This window comes from Euprymna scolopes, chromosome 39, assembly GCF_053919585.1.
Source record: "Euprymna scolopes isolate OS-2025 chromosome 39, ASM5391958v1, whole genome shotgun sequence".
NCBI classification, from domain to species: Eukaryota; Metazoa; Mollusca; class Cephalopoda; order Sepiida; family Sepiolidae; genus Euprymna; species Euprymna scolopes.
Window position 1 is genome coordinate 30,049,099 of NC_136520.1, and position 20,306 is coordinate 30,069,404.

Here is a 20,306-nt window from a genome sequence, read left to right on the forward strand (position 1 = left end):
ACACACACACATATATATACTAGCACGAACACCTGAAGTTGGCAAGGATTGAATCATGATCAATGAATATTTCACTCTCCTATATTTTTATTGTCAACGAAATCCATGAAATCGCCAGAGAGTAAGCTTCACATGCCTCCATGCAGTAACTTAGTTCAAAATATGTTATTCTACATTGCATTACTGTTTCTTTTATAAAATTATTTTATATAAAATTCTTTCCAGTTAACGAAAAAAAAAATTAAGAAATTTACGTGCTGGGTTTGAACCTAAAGACCACATCATACAAAAAAAACAAACTATCAGCTTACCCACAGCAGAATTTTCACGGCTCGTTATTCTATCATTGTTTCTAGGTGATGGCATGGAAAAAATGGTTTTACCGATAATAGATGTATTAAAATAACAGTTTTGATTATCAATTCAATTATTGGTAATATTCTGAGACAAAACTTAACTAAGTTCACTACCAGACTTATACACTAAAGTTCTGTAAATTTTAAAGAAAATCTGTTCAGCCATTTTGAATCTATAAGGAACGAACTCACACACACAATTGCATTTATATAATTGTAGATATATATATATATATATATATATATATATACACACACACACACACACACCAAACTAGCAGGGAGACCCGGCGTTGCCTGGGATTGAATGAGGATCCATGAAAGTTCCACACTTTCAATATCTTCATCAAAATGAATAAAGTCACCCATTTTTCAATCTAATCGATTGATTGCCTGCTCTAGTCGGTGCAGTGACTTAGTTCACAATACATTGTAGTATACATTGCACCAAAAAGAGCTTACTGTTGATTTCATAAAATTATTTTTAAATAATAGCTTGAATTAAAGTTTAAAATACAAAATTCAAGTATCATGGTTCAATTGTGCTTCTGAACAGAAACATTCATTTTGAATGCACTCCTGTTTTGTCAAAAATCCTACTGTTGATTTTATACGCCAGGCCATTCTGCTTGTGTTGTAATAAAACTTCTCAAATGTACTTGTAATGTTAGGCTGTATAAAGATGTTAACTTTGGTCAAAATCAGACTGTTCCTTCTTTAATTGGATTTTTTCAATTATCAATTTTTTTTCTTTCTTTTTTGTTTTGCTCAACACACACCTCCAAACATCTGGGCAACACCGGGTACCTAGGCTAGTATATATATATATATATATATATATTTCCATATTTTTATGAACAAAAAATTTATATGCATATATATTGCTTTATTTCTATTAAAATTTTGAGTTAAAAAATTTTTTTTTTTTTTTTTTTTTTTTAATAAAAAGTTTTGATAAAAAAATTAATTTTCTTTTCCAGATTCATGAAACAGTTGAAACAATTAATCAATTGAAAATCAACCGTGAATTTTTCTTGAGTTTCGCCAAGGACCCCCTGGAATTCATCAACAATTGGCTCATTTCACAAACTCGTGACTTAAAGGTCAGTCATATTTTCATGTACTATGAGTCAGCACTTATCAAGGCTAAAGGCCAATCGAGGATAAGTGTTATTGAGATATATAAACAGGTGAATGAAATATAATTTGAAAGGATTGAAAATATTAAATAGAATGAACAAAATTTGATAACTTATGACAAGTGTTTGTTGAAATGAAATTTGAAGATAAACCTGTTGTAGTCAGCAGGGAACCAATTCTAAGGTAATGTTTTTCACAAATGGGAGGTTCTTAGAAAGAAACTATTTAATATTAGATACATAGAGGTAGAAAGGGAAATTTTTTGCAATTGTGGTTGCAATTGAGTTCTTGCTATAAGCACCTTTCATAAAACCAATGGTTGAGTAGAGAAAGACTAACAATGTCTATTTAGTTACAAAATAAAAGGTCATCCCCCACTAGATTGCAAATTCAATTTTAAATTCTGCACAAGACCGATCCTATTGAAATAATTTTAAAAAGCGTTAGAACGAATTACAATGGAAAACAAACAGCAAGTCAAACAAACACCACCATCTGAAATAAATTCAGCATGAAATCTTTAATCTAAATAAAGTCTTTTTATTTTTCTTTAGGTCATCGGAAATGATAATTTATATATGAAAACTAATTTTTTGTTAATTTTTTAATTTTGTTTGATTTTTTTTTTTTTTTATTATTATTTTTTTTAAATCACTCCTGACAAGGCATGAAGCCACTTGATGTAACATGTTTTAAAAAAATAAAAACTAGTACTCCAGGTTCAAAAGCAGCTAGCAATAAGTGTTAGATGGATGGATTCCGATCCAGAAAGCAGCAAATCTTCCTCCTTTGTCAGAAACGTCACTCATGGAATGTGAGGACTAAATGAAAAAATAAGAAAAACAAGAGTTACAAGATTATCAAAATTAAACCCAAGATCCATTTTATTTGACAGCAGGTGTACACTCGTGAATATACAAGGATGAAGAAGTAAACATTAAAAGGTTTTAGTGATATAAAACTACTTTGAATGAAGTTGGTTTATTTTGAAAGCAAAGAGAATGGTGTTTTAGTAGTAATTCTTGCTTTACTTAAAAAAAAATGTGTGTGTTTTCTCCTGTGTATTTTCTCCTGTGCATTTTGTGCTGTTCTAGAACAGTAAGGTATTTATGGTGATGGGGGGGGGGTAAGATAACCAGCTAAACAACTCATCTTTAGGTTTTCGCTTTTATGATAAGAAAGCCCCAACAAATATATTTCTAACAGACTCTTTCATGTTTTTGGGTTCGTCATCATATTTTGCTTTGATCTCCATTTTATATGCTCAGGTTTAAAGCATTAACTTTTGAAGTAATTTATCTCGGGCCATGACATACCATTTTAAACCTGTAAAGCATAATTTTTTCAATGGAGAGTGTACACTAATAAACTGAATATAGCTCGCATTTACAACCCTTACGCTTGGAATATGTGATCCAAAATTCATAATGATCTATTAAGTAGCTTTAGAATAAATTCTGTACATACAAATATTGAAGCATATACTAACTTTATATGAATAGAGGTATATATTTCTTTGTATGGCATTTACTTCTAAACTAATGAACCAATCATTATGAATTATGTAATATATATCTGAGACAACATGTTAAGTAATGTGAGCACATTTTTGTTTTGCTGTACCATGTAGATAACTATTTTATAAGTAAAATAAATAAATAATATATTTATTTGCTTACGTCCAAAAAATATGGGTGATCATTCAGATCCAAGGGAAGACTACTTCCTTGATCTCATAGGATAAAATTCTTGTCACAGAATTTAATTTTCGTTAAAAAAATCAAGAAAAATTTTTTTTATAAAATATATATATATATATATATGGTGGATACTAGAAAGCTGATTGGCTAACTAAAATCTCAATAGAAGATGCGTATATAAAAACGACAAACAACCACAAAATTCGCGCATAAGCCTGAAGAGTCCTAGAGTGGATGAAACGCGGAATATTCAGTGTAGCTTAATCGCCATATATATTTTATAACTTACTAACTAGCTCTACCTACGTATTGAGCACTTTTGAAGTAAATACTTAAAGTTTACGCATAAATCTATACTTTCGTATATTAATTTTATGTGAGTAAATTAAGTAGTTCTCTCTCTCTCTCTCTCTCTCTCTATATATATATATATATATATATACACACACACACACACACACACACACACACATGTGTGTGTATGTATATATATAAATATATATAGAGAGAGAGAGAGCTTCCTTCAGTCTTGACAGACTATGGATACCCACGGTAAGGGTGAAAGGGTGCCTGCACGTGAAATTTATGTGAGAAGAGTTGCGCAATCTCCAACCACACCTCTCCTGAGTCGACATTGTTAAATACCAGTGGCAAGTTGAGGTACAGGACGACTGGAAACAATGCCGAGATAAGCGGAAAGCACATACATTGCCTAAAATTGCCAAATAGTCACCCATCTGGTACTAGCCAGGCTCAATGCTGCTTGACTTCGGTGATCTACAAAATACAGATATCTATGCATACGCACACACACACACACACACACACACACACACATATGTGTGTGTCCCTTGGATCTCTCTCTCGTTTCATATATAAATATTATTTTTATCAAAACAATGTTTATATTTCAGACTATGACTGATGTGGTAGGTAATCCTGAAGAGGAAAGACGGGCAGATTATTACTATCAACCTTGGGTACAAGAAGCTGTTTGCCGTTATTTCTATGGCAAGGTCAGTAGTTTTTTTGTTTGTAATTAGAATCAAAGTTTAGTTTGTCAGCGTAAATGCTATTCAAGTCCAACTTTTATAATATCACACTGTGTGTCACGTGAAACCATTTTTTTTATCTTGCAGGTGCAACAAAGGCGGCTGGAACTGGAGCAGGCGTTAGGGATCAGGAATGCATAGAGAAGAGCATGAACAAGATTTGCATTGAATCGTTTCATCTTCCATTTTATCATACATTGATGTAGACCATCATTCCAATTCCAATTAACAATAAAGACAACTTCTTTTCAATCTTTGTTTTTTGTCTTCAATGGAAGCATTTCTGGTGTTTTACATGTTTTTAGCTCATTTTTGGTCCCCCCAACAAAAGGAGGGTGGACCTGTAAATTCACCCTTGTCCGTTCGTCTGTCCGCACTTTTCTCAATAACTACGCCTTGGAATTTTTTAAAATTTTGCACAAACATTCAACATGATATGAGTAAAAAAGTAACAGAACAGATTCCCCCACCCCCCACCCCACCAGGTTCCTTTTGGGTTAAAATGGCTAAAATTGGCACTTTTGTGTGTATTAAAAAAAAAATTGATGCCTTGGATTTTATAAAACTTTCTGAAAAGTTGTAAATAACTGATTTCTATATAATTTTGTTTGTATGTACTTCTCTTAGGTGTGCCCCAGGGGCTCTTTTAGAGCTAATGAAAACACTCCATTTTTGTGACTATTTTACCATATTTGTCCAAAATTTTCTGTGTATGTCTATTTAGCAGTTTTGCATGATGCTGAACTCAAATTTACGTATGTTAAGATCTAAAATTGCACCGTTCATTTTCACCAGGATTTGACGTCCCGTGGCGACTTTTGGGGCTAAATGGGAGGGGGGGGATGCTGAACATAGTCATTTTTTTTATGCCTCGTTCACTGTGCACTCACGGGGGGTGAGGGTCATGCATACTTCACTTTTTTCTTTTTTTTTAGATGTTCAAATTTGGTTATTTTTTCCTTTCAAGTTTTTCCCTCATTGGAGTTTTACATTTTAATTCAACAGAAATTAGCAAGATTTCACAAAGAGGTTTTGGAGATGTCAGTGATGAGAAAAAATAGACAAACTGTTTATTCAATATTTTGTGCCACTTGTAAGCATTGGGTACACAAGAAATGCAATGGAATTGCGGGTAGGTTGAGAGAGGATAACAAGTTTGTGTGCAAGAAATATAAAACAAGGGAAACAGAAAACTCAGATTGCTTGTAGATGAGAAATGATGAACAGTATGTGGAAAAAAGTGTAAGACAATAGAAGTGAATGAAAACTTAGATGTCAAGAAAATATATCTGCATAGCAAAACTATTTAGGTGATTAATAAGTTTTGTTACCTTGGTGCTGCCATTAGAGCAGGTGCTAATGTGATTGCGAGAGTTAAGAGTCAAAGTAAATTTCGGAAACTTCTGTCATTACTAATCAGCAGAGTATTACCACTGTTGACTATGGGAAAAAGCTATCGAGCATGCATATGCCGTGTGATGATTTATGGAAATGAAATCTGGCCATTAGGAGTTGAAGACATGTGTTGCATGGAGAGAAATAGTATGAGATATATGATGGATGTGCAATGCAAGTTTTAAAGACAAGCTTTGATCTGATGACCTCAAACAAATAATGGAGATGTGTGCAGAATGGTAAACTTCAGTAGTATGGCCATGTTGAAAAAAAAATTTTTTTTTTTTCTGAGGTTAGTAGATGTCAAATGATTATGGTTTCAGGTTCAGTTCAGAAAGTGAAGGCCAAGAAAAATATAAGTGATAAAAATGGATTTTGCTGAAAGAGGGATAATTGAAGACCTGGTCAGAGATAGATTAATTTGGAACTGATTTCTAAAAACGTGTCCTCTCGTGACAACGACCGATTCTACGCATGCGTCAGATGATGTCATCACCTGATTTAGTTAAAAAATTGAAGAACTGACTAAATTTCATGTACATCGTGTTAGCTCAGTTGGTTAGCGCGTTGGTTCGTTATCTAAACGTTTTGGGTTCGAATCGTGGTGTGAGATGTCTTTTTTTTTTTCGATTTTTTAAATTTAAATATTGAACCAGTGTTATTTAAGCCATTTTTCACGTAACGTTCATTTTTCTGGATTTTTTTTACTTTGCTTATCCACCCCCGACCACACACCCAAAAACACCCGGGTACCCACCGATTTTTTAAATTTTAATATTGAAACAGGCTTATTTAAGCCATTTTTCACGTGTTTGTTTTTCTGTTTTTTTTTTTTTTTTTTTTTGATTTTTACATTTAACATCGTTCGTTTGCCTTACGTTAGTTTTTTTTGTGTTTTTTTTCGATGTTTTGATTACCCCTCCTCCCGCTTAAGTTTTAACGTTGTTTTCTTTTTTTACTTCGCTTATAACAATGCTTACGTCGTCATCGTCGTCGTCGTAACGCTTGACGACTTCCGTGCGCGCACCTGTCAATTTGGTTCTTACTTAAATAAATTCAAACATCTTTCAGCAACTCATTCTGGCTGTCCGATTTTATTTTCAAACTTCGCCTCAGGGTTTCGGGTTCGATCCTCCCAACTTTTACCCCCCCCCCCCGGTTTCTTTTTTATTTAACACCACACACACCTCCAAACCCCCGGGCAACGCCGGGTACCCCTGCTAGTCTATAATATAAATCTCCCCTGTCTGTTTAAATGTATGTATGTATATTTGTATGTCTGCCTAAAACTTTCGACTGAGGCGACGGATTTTCACAAGATCGGTATCGTTTTAAAGCTCGATCGTTTGGACGACAAATATCAATAAATTGGCTAAACATTAATTCCTTTACCCTCAACTAGACACTTTTTTACAAGGAGGGGTCACATTTTTCAAAAGTCATCCTCTCTTTTTGATTGACTAGCCTTTGTCACTTCCGGTTTGGCGATGCACACAACGGCAAAGATGTCACATTTTTGATATTCTTTTCTGCCTTTGTGGTACGGGTTCGAGCTTGCCTATCTACTACCACTTTTTTGTTTTTTACTCAACACACACCTCCAAACACCCGGGCAACGCCGGGCATCCAGGCTAGTTATAACATAAAGTAGACATAATTATGGAGTGAAACCACTGTTGAGCTAGGGAGAAATTGACTATCTTTATTGACTTGTTATACAGGAAGTTATCTTCCTACTATGAAGAGAGTTACACAGACAATGGGATGTGATAGGGAAGGGGACAGGTGTGTGTGTTGCTTCTACAGGTAACATCTCCCTCCTTGTAGGGAAAGGAAGAATAGTTACTTGTATACAAAGCCCATATCTTTGCTAGCTTAGGAGGACAATATGATGAACGAACATATGCACACACTGATCCATAAAGGATCAGGTAATGCCTAAGAGAATGATATCATGAAAATGAAATAGATACCCTTCTTTTAAAAAAAAAAAAAGAGAGAGAGAGAGATAATATCTAAAAAGGATGCTTCTCATAAAAGGAAAAAGTAATTCCTAGGAGTATGAACTCTATTGACTAGTGATGCCATGACAATTTCTTGTTTCTTTGAAGGAGGACCAGCCGTTTTTGATTTTCAGCAGGAGATAAGCATATCCAGAAGACGCTAACTGTGGAAAGAGAACAGTGACAGAATCTAACAGAGAAAAATCGCAATCAGTTTTGACCAGGATCCTGGATTTGCAGATAGGATATTTAGCTCAGATGTGAAACTAGTGATGGGACCCCAACAACATGCACACACACACACACACACACACACACACACACACACACACATGTCCAACAAGTCACTTGTATACAATGTCTGTATCTGAACAGTCCACAATTTATATGCATAATAAAAACAAAAGATTATTTAAAATCTCTCTCTCTCTCTCTCTCTCTCTCTCTCTCTCTATATATATATATATATATATATATATATATATATATAAACTGAGAAGAATGTGTGTGTGTGAGGACACTTCTCAACCTATATACTCAACGAAATTTTTATCTGCAGACTTGAAATTTGGTATATAGAGTTCAGACATGTGGAAAGCTTTTTAATCGGTTTTCATCTGGAAAAAAGGGCTGCTAAGGGGTAAAAATTGAAAAATTGGTATGTGGAGGGAGGGTCATCAGATTTTTATCTGTTTGTCAGCTTTTTTACGAATGCGCATGTGTGAACCGTTCACATGAAATATTACTTATGTTAAGAATAAGTAGGTTTGAAAACACTATCTAAAGAGCATATTAAGCTAGTCTGATGGTTATCGTACTTGACTCACTGTCTTTAGGTTTGGGTTTCGATCTCGGCTCGAGTATTTTTTTTTGTTTTTTTTTTTTTGTTTTTTTTTTTCTTCCAAGAAGTGAACTGTTTAGAAAAAAAAAAAAAACATGATACTCCCATGCACATGTCTCAGTTTCTGTATGAATTAAAATATTTATGCATATTTTACGACGGGCAACGCTGGGCGACCAGCTAGTCTTTGAAAAAAGTTTACAATTTGTGTTGTTTTTTATTATGCATGGGAATTGTGGACTGTTGCTTTCAACTTCCGACCACTGACTACACCAGAATTCTGACATGACCAATGATAACAGTAAGAATCCTAGCACATGTGTTAAATGTAAGGTGGTCGGTTGAAGGCACTGACATAGCTTTACGCACATACATGAGGGAGAGTGGGGGGGGGTCATAGTATTGGTTAGAATTTCATCTCCTTTTAAGCCTTTTTCTCATTGGTTACTCGTATCTCTGTATTATAGATAAACAAACGAAGCAAAAGCCGCACACACGCATGCACACCCAAACATTTTGTCATCATTTTTGTTATTGACCACCAAATCGGTCAATATTATTTTTTAAAATCTATTTCCACTGTTTACATTACTGATAAGCATCGGGAACATGTTCCAGTAATTATTTACTCGGTAAATAACTCCTGATGTTTATCAGCTGTATCTACCCCGGTGTTGTCCGGGATGCAATGAAGTCGTTTTACTTTTTAATCTTTATTTATTTGCACAGTTTTTAAATTAAAAGTAAACCAAAAAATTAAAAAAAAAAAAAAAAAATGGTAATATCATCCTTGACTTCGATACTTGTGCACTTTTGTCTCCATGCTGAAAAAATGTTATTATTTTGAAAGCCATTCTTAACATGGGGAGGATGTTTTGTAACTATTCTGTGCTTCAACCTAACAATTCAATTTAAAAAAATTATATATATATATATATATATATATTATGAAACTTGAATTTAACCTGAAAAACTATTTAAAAATAGCGTGGTGACACAAGTGCATAAAACACCTCGACTCTTTCCAAAGGAGAAAGTTTACAAGGAATATTAAATCCACAAGCAGTCCCCAGCCATATGCATATCAATGGTCACCCACCTAATACTGGCTAAGCTCTATGTTGCTTAACTTTGGTAATCTAAAGAGAACCAGTGTTAGCATGTCAAATGTAGGTATACAATCTATATATCTATAAAAGTGAAAGTGTCTGTCTGAGTGTCTGTGTGTGTACATTTCCCTATGCAATAACTCTGTCAATTTTTAGTCTACAGACTCGAAATTTGATATACAGGGTACTGAGATTTGGGAAAATCAATGTGATCGGTTTTCGACCAGAAATTTGGCGATTAAGGAGTTAAAGTTCAACAATTTGACCTTTGAGAACTCTACCAAACTCCTCCGACAATTTTCGGTCTAAACACTTGAAATTTTAGATGTAGATTCCTTGGACATGGATCTAACTTCATAACTTGATTTGAGCCCAAAACAATAAATTTTAAGGTGTCATAATAGGGGTCAAAGTGAAAAAATTGACCACTTTCTTTTTTTTTTTCTTTTTTTTTTTGCCCAACATACATCTCCAAATACCCGGGCAACGCCGGGCACCCATGCTAGTTATTATATATTCTTGAATGCATTAGTTGAAAAGATTTTTATAAGCACACTAACGAAAGTGTAGTAAGTGACCTCGAAAAAAAAATGCTAGCGGGGGGGGGGGGGATCAAAACAACAGTAGGCAGCCCAAGTGGAGAGAGGTGTTGTTTAAAAAGAAAAAGTGGTAGTAGGCAGGTGGGCTTGAACCCGTAACGCAAAGGAGAAAAAAAAAACGTAATGTCTTAGCTGATACATCCATGACGAAACCGGAAATTGAGAGTGTTGAAATTAAGCATTGTCAATCCAACAGAGATGATGACTTGCGGAAATGTCGACGAAAAAAGCAACCCCTCCTTGTAAAAAACGGGCAAGTTGAGAGTGAGGAAATTAATACTTTTGGCCAATTTTTCGATATTTGTTGTCCGAGATGTCAAGCTTCAAAACGATACCGATCTCGTCATGATTCCTCGCGTGTGTCGAAAGTTTTGGACAGACATACAAATATGCATGCATATAAACAGGTGTTTGAGATTTATATAATAGACTAGCGGGGCTGCCAGGCACTGCCCAGGTGTTCGGAGGTGTGTGTGTGTTGGGCTGTTTCAATATTAAAAAAAAAAGAACAGCGAACACACAAAAAATCGAGGTGTGTGTGTTGGGGGTAAATCAAAACAGTTTACAAAAAACGATAAACTTGTTTAGAAAATTTGAAAAAAACAGTGTACACGATGGAAAAAGAAAGAACGAATTGTTTCAATAATCGGAAAAATCGTCCGCTTCACGCACACCTCGATGTTAAAAGATGTTAAAAAAATCGGGAAAAAAAAGGTATCTATGTCACGATTCGAACTCGTAACCTTCAGATTATGACGCTGATATTTAACCAACTGAGCTAAACCAAGGGTTGCTAAAATTGGGTCAGTTTTTATAATATTTAAACTGATTCAATGGACACCGTCATTGGCACATGCGTATATCGTTATCTTGTCATGAAGGAAGGACTTTTTGCTAGGAATTAATGTTTTTAGCCAATTTTTCGATATTTGTCAGCCGAAGGTTCAAGCATGAAAATGATATCTATCTGGCAGAAAATCTATGACCTGTGTCGAAAGTTTTTGTGAGATATACAAACACACACACACACACACACACACACATTTTGCGCCTTTTATATTTATAGACTAGCAGGGGTGCCAGGGTGTTTGGAGGTGTGTGTGTTGGGAGGGGGTAGATCAAAATAACACTGTTTTAAAATAAAAACGTTGGCCGGGTGTTCCGGGTGTTTGAAGGTGTAAAAGAAAAAAAAAGTTATGGTAGGAAGGTCGGCTTGACCCCGAAGCCTTGACGCGAAGATGGAAAAGAAGGGGAAAAAAACCCTAACCCTAACCCTAACCCGCTCGGCTACAAGGGGAGAGGAAGTGAAAACTATCTTAATTTAACGTTTATAAAGTGAAATTGACAGGTGCGAGAATTTAATAAGGTCAAACATCACGTGACTTAAGTTTGGTGCTGCAAGCCAGTTTCTGCGTATTTGTTTGTTTCCCCCGCCAAATGAATAGCAATTGTCTGATATGACTGTTTCCCCCCCCCCCCCCAGCATTAATCTAACCTTATTTGCTTTTTGGACGTCTCGGCACATAGGGCCAATATTTATTTGCTTCCCCACTTAGCAAATTAGGTACAAGGTCATTTTTTAATGGGGAGGGGAACCAGTTCCCCTGAGAGTGAAGCTGGATAGTGACAATTGGTATGAAGGGTTTCCCCTACATTGACCAATAACTGATTGCTACAAGAACAATGGTCTTATATGTGGGGTTGCCCCCACATATGGTCTTTGATTGCAGTATCTGCCGGAACAGATGGTATTTATTTGCTCCCCCACCGAACAAATTAGGCACAAGGCCAATTTTTAATGTGAGGAGTGAAGGGAGGGGGAAGGGAAAAAGGGGACCAGCTCCCGAGAGGTGGGAAATGGGAGCTGGTTAAAGGTCAGGCATGTGGGGTTGCCCCCACATCTGGTCTTTGCTAGTCATAGCTAGTCATAGCTTGCAGTATCTGCCGGAACAGATAGTACACAAAAGTGATTTGATCTTGGCCAAAAGGCCAAGCCCGGCATAATGGCTGCGAACACCAATTCGTTATCACAGTTTCGCTTTTTTTTATACTGAAAAGCGAAACGAAGATGCGGCAATCGAAAAAAATCTAAAAAAATACAGCGTAAAAGTTTGGCAAATCTGTTGTAAAGATGGTCTTGGGTTGGATGCACCACCCTCACTGCATCCAATGAGGTCAAACGTGTGATCAGTTTCGTTGAGTGTATCTTGACTAAAATCAATACATGTTCAATATTGATACGAGCCGTGATATGTGTCTGGATAATTGGAACAAAATGGATTTTATTCGAATGAATTGACAACACTGTGTTATCAACAATTAGTCACTTTTATTACTTGAGTTGATAGAACCTTGATACACTTGTTCATTATGATTTTGTAACTTGAGCAATCGGCTTTTTTTTAAAATAAGAAAAATCTACCATATCTAAGAAATATGCTGAATATAGGTGGAGTGAATATAAGTGGAGTGAATATAGGTGGAGTGAAGGCAGTTTATTCGAAATTTAAGGAGTTATTTCCCTTGATAACATCCGGGTAAGTTGTATGGCAGTTGTATCAGAAGTGTCATAATGTATGGAAGTGAACGCTGGTTTCAATCCAATCTCATCTGACGGCAGTGCATGACAGATCTGTAGCAGACGAACTTGCAACAAGCACAATAGCAGGAGTTAATTCTCACGGCTCAAGATTTGAAATCTATTTTCTCCCTGGCTCTCAATCATGTGACCGTATACATAAAAGGCAAAATCGCAAACCCTCTCTCTCTCTCTCTCTCTTTTTCTCCCTGGCTTTCACTGGCAGCAGACATTCGCCTGGGCATTTGGTCTCAGGCCTAACGTGAGTACAACAAGTCAACATGGCCATCGTCAAAACTTCCACGTGCACTTCACACAAGTACTCTTTCCTACAATGAGACACTAACCCTTTGTCCCATCTCTACTATCGGACGCACGCTCCTACACACGTAAACACATTGAACACTTGTCTCTCTCTTTCAACAGGCTTGTTCAATATCTAATCTTCATCTCCACATTAGGAACTCTTTTCACGACTACTATAAATACAAGCGCGAACGAACACTAAACTCTCCTACTAACCCGTTTCTCGCATGTACACGCTACTAACGAAGATGATAAATAAAGTTGTTTATTAAACGTTGAAGTGAGACTTCCTTTCATTGTCTTCATTAATAACTAAAGATTCATGATTTCGATGGATTTGCAATATAAAATCTGACTAAACCCAAGACAACAGATAAAAATTATTTACTGAAAGTAACATCATTTTTTTACAACGAAAACAAATGAGTTTTTTTTCCACTTTTTCAAAAAAAGTTAAATATTTTAACAACTTTTTGTTTTCATTAAATCTTTTTTTTTTTTTTCTCTCGGTTGGGGGCTTTTTCAGTTTTTAATTCAAAATTTTTGTTTTGTTCAATCTTTTTTTTTTTTTTTTGAAGGGGGGGGTTATTTTTTATTTTAAAATTTTTTGTTTTTTTAAATCATTTTTTAAGGGGGAGGCTTTTAAAAATATTTTTGCATCCGAAAGTGAATCGCAAACCCTCTCTCTCTCTCTTTTTCTCCCTGCCTTTCACTGGCAGCAGATATTCGCCTGGGCATTTGGTCTCAGGCCTAACGTGAGTACAACAAGTCAACATGGCCATCGTCAAAACTTCCACGTGCACTTCACACAAATACTCTTTCCTACAATGAGACACTAACCCTTTGTCCCATCTTTATTTTAAAATTTTTTGTTTTGTTAAATCATTTTTTTTAAGGGGGGGGGACTTTAAAAAATATTTTTGCATCCGAAAGTGAATCGCAAACCCTCTCTCTCTCTCTTTTTCTCCCTGGCTTTCACTGGCACATTGTAGATGGAGTTGACCTACATTTTTGGTCCCATAAAAATGGCCTGAATTGTACTTATAACGGAAACAAAGAACTGCTTACATTCCAAGATCAGAAGTTATGAATTGCGCAATGCAAAATAGAAAAGAAGAATGTAATTCTTGATGTTTACAATTCCAGGAATGTCGATTTATGACCTATATAAGAGAAAAATAAACGACAGAAAAGGGAAGAGAGCAAACACAGCGGCGAGCGTGATTTGATATCTTGACAGCTCTTCGTTGGCGTGCCACACACCAACCAACCCCTTAGAATTAACCCCCCCCCTCTCTCTCTCTCTCTCTCTCTCTCTCTCTCTCTCTCTCTCTCTCTCTCTCTCTCTCTCTCTGTCAATGAACTAGAAGCTTAATTCAGTTTAACCAAATAATGAAACCATTTTTCTAGTGACTGTGAAATCGATTGAGTTATATGTCGAGTATACATGTTTATTCTTTATTTAAAAGTACTCGATATTTATGTTTATAACTAGTAGATTTAATATACTAATTATTATTTTAATTGTTTAAGAGTAGTTTACTAATATTTGTTGTTAATGATAGGTGCGCATTATGAGGGTGTGAGTGAGGGTTATATGCGGATATGTGATAGAAATGTAATGCGATAGAGATTTAATATAATATGTTTAATTAGCAGGCATCCCGGCACTGCCTGATCGTAAAATATGCATAAATATTATATTTTAATTCATGCAGAAACTGAGACATGTGCAGGCGAGTATTATGATTTTGTTAAACAGTTCACTTCTTGTAAATAAAAATACTTGAGCTGAGATCGAAACCTTAAGACAATGAGTCAAGCACGATAACCATTAGACCAACTTGACACGATTTTTAAGAAGTGTTTTCAATCCCACTTATTCTTAACATAATTGATCTGTCCTGAGAACCAATCATGCATGCACACTCCTGAAACAGTGGACGAAAATATACAAATCGGATTACCCCCCCCCCCACACACACATACTACTTTTTAGATTTTGACCTCTTAGAATCCTTTTTTTTCTGGATGAAAATCGATGAAAAAGTTTTCTAGATGTTTGAATACATGTATACCAAATTTCAAATCTGTAGATCAAAAATTCGTTGCGTATATAGGTTGAGAAGTGTCCTAACACATGCATTCTGACTTTTATAGATATATAAATTAACAGGGGAAGTGGTTGTTTTATTGTATATAAAGAATTATATTTTATTTTATATAAAGAATTATATTTTAGAAAGGAAGATCTTGGATGGTGTATGTCTTGTAATATTTTAAAGAGTTGAAGGTCTTCAGATCTATCTATGGGAAGTGTACATACTTGTACACTTCCCATAGATAGATCTGAAGACCTTCAACTCTTTAAAATATTACAAGACATACACCATCCAAGATCTTCCTTTCTAAAATATAATTCTTTATATAAAATAAAATATAATTAAGTGAGGTTAAGTGATATTGTTGTTGGTCCATTTAACAAGTAAACATTTTCTGTTGTGGTGGCACTGTTTGAATATCTCGTTTTTAATATTCATGCAGGTTTTATCTTTTATCTTCTCCCTTCGCTAGAGCAATGGCCTTTATACACAATTTATATTAGTTGCCGGTATGGTTCTTGGCCAACTCAAAGACACCATCATCGTCCAAAGATGGCTTCTATCAAAGTCAGACAAGCACCGAAAATGCTCGCCTTGCGTTTTCTAACCCTTAAGATATATGCGCAACTGTAACACACAACGATGCGCGCCTGGTAACATATGCTCAGAATGAGAGAAGGAGGGGAGAAAGACGGTTTTGATTTCTGTAGAGCCACCCCCCGACGCCTTTCCCTCCCTCCCCCTGTTCACAAACCAAATAATTTTACACAACCAATGGTCAAAAATGAAAAATCAAAGCTGTGACAACCACTTCTGTGAATATCGATTGCATTGGCAACAGTCTGTTTGGTTTTAATTCTCTTTATTATTCGCATCCCACTCCCCTTTATTTACCCAACCCCTCTTTCCCCGTTAACCACCCTATCGCCTCCCCCTACCTCGCTGAAGTTGTTACCCACCAATAGCTGAGGTGGATTTTTGTATTTTTTTCTTTCCTAATTCGTATCTTCTTGGTCTCGAACTTAAATCTATGAATCGCATAGCATTTTAAATGTTTGACGTAAAATCCAACAAATCTTCCCATTGATCGTTTTCCACAAACCGGTAGACGTCACCACGGACGGGACAAAAGACGTTGGATGCTCACAGTTACTGGATATGTTGGATTTTTTGTTTTTTCTTTTTATTTTGTGACCACAATATTATCCGATGATTTTATTTTTATTTTTTTTTTAAACTTTGTTAGTTTGAAATAGAAACCAAAGAAATATTTCAATTACAAAAAAAAAAAAAAAAAAAAAAAAAAGTGAAAAACGCATAAAATAGACCAAATCTCGTGGCGTGGTTCCTGACACAAGCTGATACATAAGCACCGGATACATTCGCATTTTCGTTTTGGTTCATTTTGAGAAGCTATTATTATTTGCTGTTGGCTTTCTTAAACATTATTAGTTTGAAATAGCAACCAACATTTAAACACACACACACACATACATATACATATAGAGATATATATCTCTAATTACCAAGAAAACAAAATAACGACATAAAAAAGAGAAATACTTTTAAAATTTTATTAGTTTCAACGAAAAAGCACGCAAAAAAATATATATCACACACCTTACATAAAAGCAAGAAGAAGAAAAAAAAAACACACACACACACACAAACAAAAAAAAAACAAGAAACCCAAAGATGAGGCGCATAAAGCCAATCGAAGTCCTTTTTCTTTTCGCGCTCTTTTCTGTCATAAATTCCGGAATCTTTTCCTTAGAGCCAGAAGATATCAATCGCCAAAATATTATTAAGGATCTTCGATCCTTACTTGGACTCGATTTACACCATAACGACACTCAGACTACAAAAATACCCATCGGTAATATCAACGAATATACCAGCAGCATCAGTCCTTTTTATACCCCGACAACAAGCAGCACTACGCCAACATCAAATGGCGTCGTCACTCCACAAGCGGCCAATAACCAAACTATTAATAATAACGAAACTTTTATCGCAAACACCAGCATTAGCAACACCAGTGTCGCAAATCTTACGACTAATGATATTATTACAGACCTGACCAATGACTCAAATATCACCAGCAACGTAAATGTTACTAACACAAATCACACTGATATTATAAATCCAGTTGACATCTTTAATATTAGTCAAATACCAGAATCTACGAATACGTCGTTTGGTTCTTCAAATTTAACTCGCTTAGATTCAAGCGCGTTTTTTACGACACCGGAACCTGCAAATAGCACCCGCGACGAAATCATCACAGAAGATGAAGCGATGATCACAGCTATTTCTTCATCAAGTCAAAGGCCGGTTTATCCAACCAACGAGCCTGTACAGGAGTTCCCGTCCCAGCAAAATAAGACTGGTTCAACTCTTTTGCCCGACAATTCGACGTCAAACGCTCATTGTTCGGTTATGCCTAAGTTTACAGACATTTGTCTGCTGTCTAACGAATATAGAAATCAAACTGATTCCTTAACGACGTTTGCTGAGGTGGCAGAAGTATTGTCGAACTCGTATGTGCAGAGTTGCCTGCAAAAGTATTGCTATGACGGAGAATGGTGTCTAGGAGACTCGATGGACGCAATTATTAACAATACGTTGAATATCCCTGCGAAGTTCTGCTCTTCACCGTTCTTGTCCTGCCTCCGATCGACCGTAGATGAATATCGCTCGTGCGCCAACCATAAAGTAAGTAAATAAGGGACGATCGACATTTTTCAGTATAGATAACAAAACGGAAAAGTGGTTAATTCCCCCCCCCCAAAAAAAAACAGGTAGTACTTGTGAAGATTAGTGATATTTTATACCAACACATTTCAGGTGAAAACATTATGACGTACTTACGTGTGATGGCGAAATTAGTATAAATTCCAAAAGTTACGAACAAACGATCAAATAGAAGATGTACTAGATCAGAGGTTCTCAACCAGGGGTAAATTTGCTCCTAGTAAAGAATTATATAGTCAAAGGTAAATAATTGAAGTACCTGATAATTTAAAAATATTAATTTATTTATTTGCGGACTCATCTTCGTAGTTGTTGTTTCACATTTCGGTCAACTATTCCTCTGGCCCTCATCAGGTAGTTAACCACGACGGAATAGGACTGTTGAGTCTCTCAACTGTAGCCTCAATAATTACTGCCTTCCATAGTTGTTGTTGTTTCACCGTTTTAACCAATTAATCCCCTAACTTGCTCTAGGTAAGATTGAAACCGCTATATTCAGACAGTGTTCACATGGAACCGTAGAGATTCAACGCCTATATCCACTGCGCCATAACAACAACTATGAAGATGAGGATAACAGTTCGCAAATAAATAAATAAACAAATAAACAAATAAATAAACAAATAAATAAATAAATAAATTACTCATTTCAAAGGATTCTAATAATAAAATAATTTATTTCTTTTCAGATTGTATTATGTCTAAGAAACGTAATACAAATTAACTTCATAATTTTTTTATTAAGAAAAAGTTTTGAATATTTTTTATTTTTGTGATACGAATGTATGATACTATTTGTATACAAAACCTAAACAATAAAAAAAGGTTCTTTTGATCTTCTTGCTTTTCGATCACTTGATGGTTATATATATATATATATATATATATATATATATATATATATATATATATATAATATATATATATATATATTATATATATATATATATAAACTACTTAATTTACTCACATAAAATTAATATACGAAAGTATAGATTTATGCGTAAACTTTAAGTATTTACTTCAAAAGTGCTCAATACGCAGGTAGAGCTAGTTAGTTAGTAAGTTATAAAATGTATATGGCGATTAAGCTACACTGAATATTCCGCGTTTCATCCACTCTAGGATTCCTCAGGCTTATGCGCTTATATATACATATATATATATATATGAGATGATGATTGCAACGTCTTGTCAGACAAGTGCCACTCTCCCAAACACTTAAAGTCTATGAGCCCAAAAATGACTTCCATCGCCACAGGACCATTTTAATAGACAAATGCCTGAGGGATTATCTGTACACAGATGATGTTACGGAGTCTTAGCTTTGTACGACAGCTAAGTCTCTCTCTCGGTTCAAAATGTTGATTCGGTATCGAAACATGTGCAACAAGCAAGAGCAAGATAGCCAGCAACAAGTTAAACCACTTTATGGTTTTTTAAATCAGAGATTTGCTTCTCCTAGAAAGCCCTCTCCACCCCAACACACACATACATACACAAACACACTAGTTGGCCGTTGACCCTGAAAAAGGGTTCATTCGTTCTTTGGAAGGTCTTGTTCTTAATCCTTCAGGGAGACTAGCCACCCTTCTCACCAAACAAGTCTGGTGGGGGAACCAGTTTAGTCGCCGGTGACCCGACTATGAGGCAGATAGTACTGGGTTACATAGTACCAGTAGCATATAACATGATCTGATATATATATATATATATATATATATATATATATATATATATATATATATATATATATATATATATATACATATATATATATATATATATATATATATATATATATATAAGGAAGTGGAGAGTAAATGGAGAAATACAATAAAGTCGAGGGGGTCAATAATGGAGGAAGATGTGCAAGATGTATTTTTAACAGAAAATCATCCACATTTACTTTCTACCATTTTGTTTTTAACCTTTTGAACCCTGACCCTTGACCCAATTAAACAATAATCAGCCAAAAAGATGATCGGTGATTAGCAAAATTGTTTGACCGAAATTGTTAGTTGAAGAAATATCAGCCGTGTCGTCTTTTTAGCTATGTTGCTGAGGCCGATATATCGGCTGTGCAGAGTTGGAAGGGTTAAAAATGGTAAACCCTTAATTAAAATCAAGGGAGATAAGTAAGTTTGTCATACAGAATTAGTCGCACAACTCTTCCAGACAAAAACATATGATAAAACTCGATAGTTCGCTAAATTCTATTTTCACTTATAATTCTTTTTCTACTGAATCATTTTTCGTAATTTTTTGGAATTTATCCTAATTTCGACATGCCACGTAAATATGTAATGTTAAACATTACTAATGTTTTCACCTGAAGTGCATCACTAATCTGCACAAGCACAAAACAAAT

The 20,306-nt window shown here is 35.2% G+C and overlaps 2 protein-coding genes across 51 annotated transcripts in view; both read left to right on the forward strand.

Annotated features, from left to right (window-relative positions):
• LOC145263687 (SWI/SNF-related matrix-associated actin-dependent regulator of chromatin subfamily D member 1-like) overlaps nucleotides 1-4,500 on the forward strand; it is a 273,700-nt gene extending 269,200 nt beyond the window's left edge. For all 50 annotated transcript variants that reach the window (XM_080120590.1, XM_080120583.1, XM_080120574.1 and 47 more), the window contains 3 exons: nucleotides 1,337-1,459; nucleotides 4,111-4,212; nucleotides 4,336-4,500. In XM_080120590.1, the coding sequence (XP_079976716.1) occupies nucleotides 1,337-1,459; nucleotides 4,111-4,212; nucleotides 4,336-4,389 (279 nt within the window). In that variant the 3' untranslated portion in view covers nucleotides 4,390-4,500. The remainder of the gene's footprint in view (nucleotides 1-1,336; nucleotides 1,460-4,110; nucleotides 4,213-4,335) is intronic.
• Nucleotides 4,501-16,195: 11,695 nt separating this feature from the next.
• LOC145263686 (uncharacterized) overlaps nucleotides 16,196-20,306 on the forward strand; it is a 78,993-nt gene continuing 74,882 nt past the window's right edge. Inside the window, exon 1 of the mRNA XM_080120570.1 lies at nucleotides 16,196-17,896. Within this exon, the coding sequence (XP_079976696.1) occupies nucleotides 16,877-17,896 (1,020 nt within the window). The 5' untranslated portion in view covers nucleotides 16,196-16,876. The remainder of the gene's footprint in view (nucleotides 17,897-20,306) is intronic.